The sequence below is a fragment of the Neodiprion lecontei genome, chromosome 1, assembly GCF_021901455.1.
Source record: "Neodiprion lecontei isolate iyNeoLeco1 chromosome 1, iyNeoLeco1.1, whole genome shotgun sequence".
In the NCBI taxonomy this organism is placed as follows: Eukaryota; Metazoa; Arthropoda; class Insecta; order Hymenoptera; family Diprionidae; genus Neodiprion; species Neodiprion lecontei.
The window spans coordinates 23097793-23107978 of NC_060260.1; the positions used below are offsets into that span (position 1 = coordinate 23097793).

The 10186-nt window shown below is 37.2% G+C and overlaps 1 protein-coding gene across 3 annotated transcripts; it reads right to left on the bottom strand.

Annotated features, from left to right (window-relative positions):
- Positions 1–526: 526 nt before the first annotated feature.
- On the bottom strand, positions 527–9303 carry LOC107218260 (protocadherin Fat 3). 3 transcript variants are annotated; one of them, XM_015656083.2, is made up of 18 exons: positions 9163–9303; positions 7768–8021; positions 7609–7668; positions 7209–7523; positions 6845–6979; positions 6566–6662; positions 6184–6299; positions 5940–6108; positions 5597–5797; positions 5197–5526; positions 4814–5110; positions 4283–4632; positions 3445–3911; positions 3169–3363; positions 2996–3073; positions 2414–2461; positions 1847–2002; positions 527–779 (listed from the first exon to the last, which is right to left on the bottom strand). In XM_015656083.2, exons 1-18 carry the CDS (start codon positions 9233–9235, stop codon positions 701–703), a joined length of 3420 nt encoding a protein of 1139 aa, XP_015511569.2. In that variant the 5' UTR covers positions 9236–9303; the 3' UTR covers positions 527–700. The 3 variants fall into 3 exon arrangements, with proteins under 3 accessions (XP_015511569.2, XP_046591282.1, XP_046591288.1); XM_046735326.1 differs by lacking the exon at positions 1847–2002; XM_046735332.1 differs by lacking the exons at positions 1847–2002; positions 2414–2461.
- Between the last annotated feature and the right edge of the window lie 883 nt (positions 9304–10186).

Sequence of the window (10186 nt, forward strand, 5' to 3'; positions counted from 1 at the left end):
GCATACATCGCTGTCCATCAAACTTGCAAAAACGGCGCGTTCCGGCAGATCGTATCCACGTGGAGACACGTGAAGGACAATGCAATCTGTGAAGATTAAAATTGACGGCACATGGGGATGAGGCATGCCGTGTAACGCGGTATCACCCTTGCATATGTTGAGCTTTCGAAGGTGGAACCTAACCAACTTCTCATAAGGTGTAGAGTAGTTTTTCATTCAATCAACATCCAGGAATGCAGAGCACTCATACTGCATTGACAATGAATTGAAGAGTTGATTTAAATGCGTCGTAATGTAATCGTCTTGCATTCTATGAACACTGCCGATTCTATTGCGTTCGAGGCAGTTGCTAAGCTGCTAATGCAGAAGTGAGCTATGAGTGATAATTAGTACCTGGCAGATTCCCCATCGCGATAAAGCCGTATTTCAGATTATGTTGACACTTTGGTGTGTGCAGTCGATACTTCCCGATTGAGCATGAAATCCTTAATTAACTTTATGGAAATGGAAAAAATGAATATAGTAATAGTCATAATACAATGTTTTTGATAGCGTATCTATAACTATAACGTTAATTATGAGTATATTACAAGTATTCGAATGTATAGACTAGGTAATAAAATTATCATATCTATTCTTATATACTAACTTAACGCATCAAAATGATTTTGATTATGCATAATATCTTTGGGGTAGTCAATCAAAGTCTGGCAACTTCGATTTCTTCAACGGTGCTGCTGAATGCCACTGATTTTCTTTTCGTAAGATTAGGTGAGGTACTGAAATGTGAGGTATAAAAAATAAATGAGTAACTGGAATAATTCAAAATGCCGTAACGAAATGTACCTGAAATTTCGATCGCTCACGCTTGAACAAAATCTTCAACAATCACCAATACCGAGTTCCAATAATCAACAAATCAGTTACCAGCTTTAAGTACATCATTTCATGCTTACCAGGTTTCAGCGACCTATACAGAACTGCTTACTGAAACTCAGTATCAGTGATAATTTGAGTTTTCGATCGAAACTTCAGATACATATAACGTAGACGTCATTGGTTCTTGATAAATAACATAAAAGAAAGAATATGGAAACAGTTAGTATATGAAAAACAAGGATTGTACTGTGTTGTTCCTTATTTAGTAAATTAGAAGTACGATTGTGGTTACTTGAATATTTTCGAAGAATCGAAGGTTTGTGTTGATTTACATCGCGGAAACATTGCATGTTCGCTGTGTAATGTTGAACAAGTTTTTAAAGCCAACTATATTATTCTATTGTTGATAGAAAATTGCACTAAAATATGTGCATCCGACTAAACTGCAAGTTTATTTGCCTTGAGTATAAAAAATTCGTATATTCAGCGGATGGACTTGTACTGAACATATCAGTTAATACCGTTAATTGAATATTAATTTGCAGTAGTTAATATAAGTGTCAGAATTAAATTTTTGGTTTTGTCCTATTCCAACCAAAGTTTAGCTAAACAGGCAAATTATTCCCGTTGTTTCAGAATGATCAAATTGTAAAAAATAATCATATGTACAAAACTAAGCAAATTGAGGTGAGTGAAACTATGGACGAAGATTATGAGAGTATTATAAGAATTTCTGTAATCATCAGTTGTGTTGATTTGTATGAAACCTTATTTCTATTTGGCTGAATAATACCATGATAGAAACAAACGCTACTCCCAGCCACCGAGATTGTCTGCGACACTTGTTATAAAAACAGCGAAACGGACGAAGAACATTTTTAGGCAAATGAATGATGTGGAACAAACATTGATGAAAACCATTTGACGTTTGCGAGACATACTTCATTTCAATAGTATTTCAACTTACTCTTGTCTACTCTCGTTTCGTGTGACAAATGTAATATCGCCGTCATTACTTCCTTTCAGAGTACTGAATGAGCAGTTATTTTCGAAGAATAATTTGTCTGGTTTTGTCGTTTGATTCAAAACCCATTCAGCATTCGTTGAGTCTGTAGACTCCGATCTTCGTCAGGAATTGAAACGAATAGTTATTAAAAGAACAGTTGTTCCGTATTGTAAGATTTTAATCAAATTCAAATATACGATCTTGTGTATAACATTTGATATGAACAAATTATTTGAAGCAACAAAAAAGGATCTACTTCCTGTGTTTGCGAAATATATCTTGAAATATAAGCGTTGATTGCGATTTTTTTTTCAAAATCAATATTTTAATAGAAAATCAAGTTACTTTTGAACTCTGCAAGGCTGTTCCAAAAATATTTCAACTCTAAGAACTATTTTTGATTAATAATAGAAAACAGTTTGATACTTGGAACGATTTTTGAACATTCTTGAAGAATTGTAAGCTTTTGTAACCAACAAATACAAGCGGAACATAAAATAAACATGTACATATTAGGGTTTTGCTTACACATGATCCTGTGACTCGCTCAAGGTTACTGATTTCACGTAGTAACTTCTACAAGAATACGAAACAATATGTAATCAGATTACAGGCATTTTTTTCTAGCTTCATCTAGGACTAACTACTGCATCGGCTTATGTAGACTCTAGATTTCACAGTAAGGTACAATCTGCTTATATAACTGATTGATAGTAATTACTGTGATTATGTATATGAGCGCGCGTAATAATTCCCACGCTTAGCCTTGACTACTTGTACGAACACGAGTTTAACATATTTTTTTTTCATTGTAAAAGAATCACTCACAAAATAACGTGAAAACTAATTTCGCATACTTTCTAAAAATATACAACAGTCAATGCATCTTTTCTAAAAATACTTAGAAACATAAATTGCAAAATAACGATGAATCACTTTGTTCACCAATTATTATCAGTCAAGAATAGTAACAACGGTTTACTACAAAGCTCGATTTTCTAGGATTACACGTATAATTGTAAGGTTTTGTTTCTAGTGATAACTACCGTTGAGGCCATACTGCACGTACTCATTTGAAAAATGCAGGAAAAACAATACTCAGTAACTTACCCGTTACTTTGGTTTGATTGACGATTCTCAAAGTTCTCGTACGAGACATCGGATTCCACTGACGTGGATTTGTTGGGTCTAAAAATGTGATGAATGTATTCACAATGAGTAAGAGCAGGTTCGGTTCGAAGTTAGCTGATGTTTTTAGCTGTGGTTGTAAATTCAAAACATACCTGCAGAACAAGAAGTATACAACACCAGCGGTAATTATGAGTAATAACAAAAGCACTGATAGTACAATGATCGCCGCCCAATAACCGCGAGTATCGAATTCTGCCAACATGCCGGATTCCGAACTGTCAGCTAGAATGGATTCCAATGTCACCAAGTCGCTGATTCCCCAAGTGAAGTTAGTACTTTCGACGGTTCTGGAAAAGCAGAACAAATGTCTAAGTATGTGAACAACGTTATGCAATCGGCATATAGTCAAATACGATCGCGATGCATACGAGACTAGAATTTCGCTGGCCACAGGCTCCGTGATATTCAGTCCGTAGAGGACAAGTCGAAGAAGGGTATTGGTATCGGTGGCTCTTTTTGTCCAGCTGGCGAGTGACTTTGAGGAGGAGAAATTTGCAGCATCGCTTTCGGATATTACAGCCGAAGTGAGCGCTTGAACCCAATATCCTGTACTCGTGCTCAGCTCCTCTACGATGTAATCAACATCTTCTAAAAGGCCACCGCTGATGAATAGAACAGCTACATTGCTACTCGCGAGTGTTCTAACTGTCAGATCTGTTGATGTTTCGAAGGTGCCGTCGGTCGCGGTGACCGTGAATTGGTAACCGTCTTCGGTGTAGACTCCCTGCTGTATGTAGAGTGTTCCATCCGTGTTGTGGATGTAGAATACATCGTCGGAACCACTTCCTAGAGTGTACGTAACCATTGCATTATCATCAATGTCGGCGTCAGTTGCCTGAAATACGGATATTATAGAATAATTAAGAAATTTCTCATTAAAAGAATAATTATTAAAGATTGTTTGTGAATGACAGTCAAATGGTGATTTTCGATTACAGATCTGTTTTCTCAATATGATTGTCAGTGTGCTTGAAAAGTGATCAAGTTCAACTGGATGTCAAAAGGTGTTATGGCCAGTTAGCTTCACCGATGGGAAGAAGTGTGATCCTTTCTGCAGTAGAATTCTTATTAAATAAGTAACTATTTAGAAGCCATACTAACATCCTACCTTCTCTTAATATCTTGGAATGCGTGTACAATGAAAAAATTAGACCATTAAAAGCTAGACGGGGTAATGTCAAGAAAACGTTGACCACTCAGACTTACCCCAAGTTGATAGACGTAGGGAACGAGAATAAGTTGCGCCAGCTCGTATCCAGGGAACCCTATGTAGGTTGGTGTGTTTGAATTCCAAACAGGAGCATTGTCGTTTATGTCTGTGATAATGACAACCAAAATAGTTCTGGTGCGCTCATATGCGATGTTCTCGGTTAAGACTTCATATTCCGTGTCTCGTTTTGATCTGGTAGTCGTCGTGTTGTTCGTAGCATCTGTATCGTTCGGACAGCTCGCATCGATGATCACACGAACTTGAGCCACTGTCATGTTACTGAAGTATGAAGCCTCTCTGTCAATGGCGACCGTGTTGAGGTAGTTGCCGGTAATAGTAAATAAGTCTGGAACGGGAGATTGTCAGAGTATTTGGTAGGAAATGCCAAAAGGTATGCCCAGGTTAATAGAGGTCAACATCGTTTTTTTTTTAATGCAAGATTCATTAGTAATGATAAAATATATAACCGAGTGAAAGTTCACGGCATAGAGTGAATCGTAATAAAAATGATATGATTGAAGTAATACCTTGGCTAGGTGTTTGTGAATAAATAGTATAGTTGCACCCATTATCATCGAGTGGGAGTATATTTTCATGGGCTGACTCTTCTTCAAGTTCGATAATCTGGAGAGCATAACCAAATACGATGTCACCACTGCACTCGGTTAGCGTGCTGATTACAAGAATTACGGTTGCCGATGTACTTAGGCTCAAATCATCGATAGTCGCTAAAATTTGGAATGTGTAAACTCCCGGGCTGATTGCCGCTGTAACTTCTAATGCAGCAGTGTCGCTGTCTATAATGACCCTGGAGGAAAGATCGTCTGCAATATAAAAGTTCTGTTAATGATTCACGAGTGTGATTGCAAAAGTTGTTTGGAAGTGGTCTGCAAAGTTGAGAAGACGTTACCATCGTTAATAGACACAGAATACATAATGGTTCCTTCAGCATTAGTGGCCACTGCTGTTTGCGTCATAAGAACCCCAGTGAAGGTAGAGTCCTTGTCAAATCTGTAGGTACTACTCGAGAAACTCAAGCCAGGAGTAACAGTCGTGGTTGTCGTAACCGTAGTACCATCTTCGGTAGACAAAGTTGTGGTTTCATTTTCCGGTGATAGGGTTGTGGTTAAGCTATCAGTTGCTTCTGTGTTAGTTGTAGCCGAGTAGGATGTAGTCACCGTTGATTCAGTGCAGTCACATTCTTGAGTAACAGTTACAACCGGGCATTCGGTCGTTTCGACTAAAAACCGCAAATGGAATGATACCATCCCGATGTTAACGTAAAGATGTTCAGTATGTTCTTTCATTACCTGTAGTCGCGGCCGTTGCAACACTTTCCGTAGTATCAGTTACGCCATCACCGGTACTGGTAGTTGTTGAATTTTCACTTCCGTCAGTAGTCATCGTATAGGTGTTTTCGTATGCAGACGTAACTGTCGTGGAAGAATCGCAGACACATTCGTCCGTGGTGATCGTCGGGCATTCAGTGATTGTGGTAGTTGCTGTCGTTGCTGAATAAAGTAAGAATTTACTGCGTAACCTTATCGTTCATTATGTTCTCAAAAAATCGGTAGTACTATCATCATATAGGTATGAGACTCGGATATTTTTAAATGACAATAAAATTCGTCTGTGAGTAATTGGAATTCTTACATTCTGTTTCACTTGTCACTGCTGAAATAGTTGCTGTGGATCCCACCGTTGAAGTGATAATGGTCGTACTTTCTCCTGTTGTAGTTGAACTGCATTCCGTAGAAACAATTCCGGGTAAAGCAATGTGCAAAATGGTTATTCCTGTATCTGTGGCGCCAGTTCTTGTTGCCTGGAAATATATATGTTTTAAATTTCAAATAAGTGAGACTTTTTAACTTACGGAATAACGTTACTCTATACTCACAGTTAGAGTTAGGATGACGTAGTATTCAGCAAGAAATTCATCAGTCACATTCTGCAGAGTTATGCTAATGGTGGTGTAGTCTTCACTAACGGTAATCAGGAAATTGTCTTCGTAACCTGCGATTGTACGCTGTATTAGCTTTATCAGATTGCTATCTTCAACTGGTGACGTTGATGTTAATTTATTCATGGCGTTAATCAAATTATCGGTCCCGCAATGCGCATAGCATATTTCAGAGTAATGAGTATGACGAATCCACATTGAGTGCTGGATCCCGATGTGTTTATGATCCAGATTCGATAAGGTCGGAGACTTTCTTTCTTCATTTGGAAGATAACTTATCCATAATCTACATGGTTAATTTTTTTTTAATTCAACTTACTCCCTATATTGTCAACGATTGTGAACGACGTTGTATTACTGGCTCCTTGACTCAAGGTGATGTCGCCTTGATTGAAGACCACCGTTGTGCCATTTGCCTGAAAATTTTAAGATAAGTAACGATTGGAAGTACACGTGAACAAATAATGCGATTCAATTGATCAACGGTTGAGAAAAAACCTCAGAATCTTTGATCAAAATAATATTTTGAGTGTAAATGTAATAGCGTGAGTGCAATAGTGAACGAGAACATGAATGAACAATCCGGTGTTTCCAGTACCTCTTCGAAAGTGAGACCGGAGAGATCCGAGATGTAAATCGGATACGTGAATATTGGACTAGAGGGAGTACTGTTTTCTTCATCCACGCTGATAGTAATGTTCGTTTCAGAAGTCAAAGCAGGTGTACCGGTATCCTGCAATGAATCGAATTCATGTAAAACACGTCGAGCTGTTTGAGTGCGCCACATGTGAACAATCCAAATTAAAATATTAACAAGTATAAGTCTTTTCCATCTGATACTAAACGGAATCGAGGAGCAGCGTGCATTCCTTGGCCTGGGAAATTTCGATCGCTGCAATGTTTCTCATTCTTGCGTAACATAACAAAGGGTTAATGAATGCTAGATTTTTTTAGTGGATTACCGTTGCGTAAATCTTGAACGTTACATCTTCTTCGATATTTAGAAGAGCCGTAGTCAATAGCTGAGCATAATGTAGTTTGGTATCTGATGTATCTTGAGATAACCACGATGCAGAAAACCCATTAGCATTGGGATCAGAAGAGTTTAAAGTGAAACTGATATTCGTATTCGTGAGATCGATGTCCTTAGCAGAAATTGTGCCGAATAGTTGTACAGAGAATCCTGATGGGAAAGGCATTGGAAGCTCGTAAGTATAAGGAGCATCCTGGAACTCGGGATAGTTGTTGTTTGTGTCCGTTATCGGTTGATAGATTTCCTGACGGCAATTCGAGAAGAGATTTGTTAACGAGTTTCAAAGTGTGCCGTTGATAGAAAATCGGATACCGCATCATCGGACTTACTAGTGATCGGGTGTTGACTGAACATACGAATGTTATAGTGACGAGCATCGTCGTTGTGGACTAAAACATTGAGAATAAATAAAAAAGATTGGCAAGACGGACGGATATGAATTATATTGTAATGCTATGTTGTTCTCAAATTTGAGGATTGACTGCTACCTCGAGCTCTTCGTATTGTGAAAAGTAGTCGGTCAGGGTTACGATGAATTGTCCGTCTTCCAGAACCGGCTGCATGTAGAAGTACCCACTGTCACTATCAGCCACAATAGTGCTAATACTTGTAATCGAAGAAGCCGTCATATTAAGCAGAACCGTTCCTGATTCAGAGGTGTCATCTATAGGGTCCAGAACGAATCCAAAACTCCAATACGTATCCGACAGTTCCGTTCCATTTTCATATGACAGCGCACAAGCTGAAATAGTATCGGGTGATCGTCTCAATAACTTTTATGAGTATGAAAGATTTAAATCAAATAACGAAAACAGACTGAATTATTTTTCAAGTGTGCTTTCGTGAGCACATGACGCGTTACTTTATAATTAAGTGTGACTTCATCTGGTCGAAATGCGTAGGGATAAATTATCGACGAATCGTCGTATCAGCAATTTTCAAGCATGCATATCCATTTAAACGGATTAACAAAAATAAAAGTATACCCTAAAAGGCTTTATTTCGATTTAAATTTCACAAAACTTATATGTCTCACATTTGAATTCCTTATATTTATTAATCGATGAAAATATCTAACTCTCTCGCATGAAGAACTTTTAAAATTCCAACTTTGATTTAATCTACGACTGTGATTAAAATTGGTTCCGTATGAGATAAGTGAAACTGTGGTAATTATAGGAAGTATTTAGGGTGTTACATATAGTAACCCACATGAATTTCGATTTTCAGAATTTGCTGGCATCAGAGGGTACTGACTCAGGTGCGTGAGAAAAAAATTGTAGACGATAACAATGAATCTAAATTTTACTCATACTTCCGTTATGAGTTTATTAAATCTTATCTAATCATTTGTTAACTTGATAAGCAACTGTATTCTGAAACTGCTGAAAATAAACTCGTGATTTAAAATATGATGTCGAGTTGTATTTTTTCCGATTTACGAAGTAGAGTTCGTTGCGAGTAAGTTTGGATAATCCGTATAATCGGTATACACGTTCATTAATAGGTGTAATATTTTATCCAACACTGTAGCTTGCTTTGTCATCAGGGTTGACAGTCCGAAGGTCTAATCCGTTGACGTGATCCCTCGATATACATATTTACATCACAAAATATTGTAGGCTACGGATATAACTAGTAAGGAACAAGTAGATGAAGAACTGTCTTGTTCTACTTATTGTTAGTTGCTTGGTTGCATCCTTTTATATCCTCACGTTATACTCCACCAAGAGTTTCAGACAGGGATGCAACACAATGCACCGTAATTTGATAGAACTGATAATAATAGCATTCTTATAAAAATTCCTCCCCACTGTAAGACTGATTACACGAAGTATAGTTGACTACGATTAACAAAATTGCACAAGACATATTTTGCTTACTGGCCTGTCCACTAGCCGCGTAGATGAAACTGGCACATATCGCAATGACGGATATCCGATGAAGGATACTCATCGCGCTTCTTTGACATAAAACTGTCACTATAGTATTGTAAGAAAACCGTCGTCGTCGGTTTGCTTTGCCGAAGTGTAACGATTAGACTGATACACTGAGAGCTGACCACAAACAGCCATCTCCGTATCTAAGCATCGATAGTGATAAGGTCTTTGTCACGGGCGATAAAAATTAGACTCGATAATCGGTAGAGTAACATTGACTCTGTGTGTATACATATATAGACTAATTTTTACACCGCCTAATGTTGTCCCGGATTTAATTTTATTAAGTGCTTTTCCATCTCACTTTAATGGGTGGGTAATAACAGATATGCTTATCCTGTCTATGTACGATACTTTGAAGGTATCAAGATTCTAATTTTCGTGTTTCAGTTTCCAATTTTTTGTCAATTTTATTCGGATTATTAATGAGACGATTATAACGAATAAAAATGAACTTTCGTTATGAAGCAAATTGATTTTGAACTATGTTTAATTTTTTCATTCGCGACATAGTCCTACCTTTTTTGAATTTTCTTAACTTTTATATTGCTGCTTCGAGAGTACGTTGTACGTTGAACTTTTCGACGTTCAAAAATGTTAATTGACACATACTTGAAAGAAATATTTTCGACAAAATAATTTGTTGTCCCCTTTCTATCTTTCTTTTTAATACCAATTGCTTTCGATTTTCCTTGTTATCAAATTTCATTTCACCATGTTTTTCGAGTTTTGCATTTTTGTTCTCATTTCCAAATACTCGATCATCTTTATTTTTACGTAATAAATTCTTCAACATAATTTGCAATATATAATAATTCGTATTTCACAACGTAACGGTATCGGCGATTTTGCAAATTTACAACCTCCCATTCTCATGATATCTTTATCCAAACTATATTGAACATTAAAGGGACGAAAGATATTTATCATAGACATATAGAAACCATTCGTTAATGCTTTTTTTCTT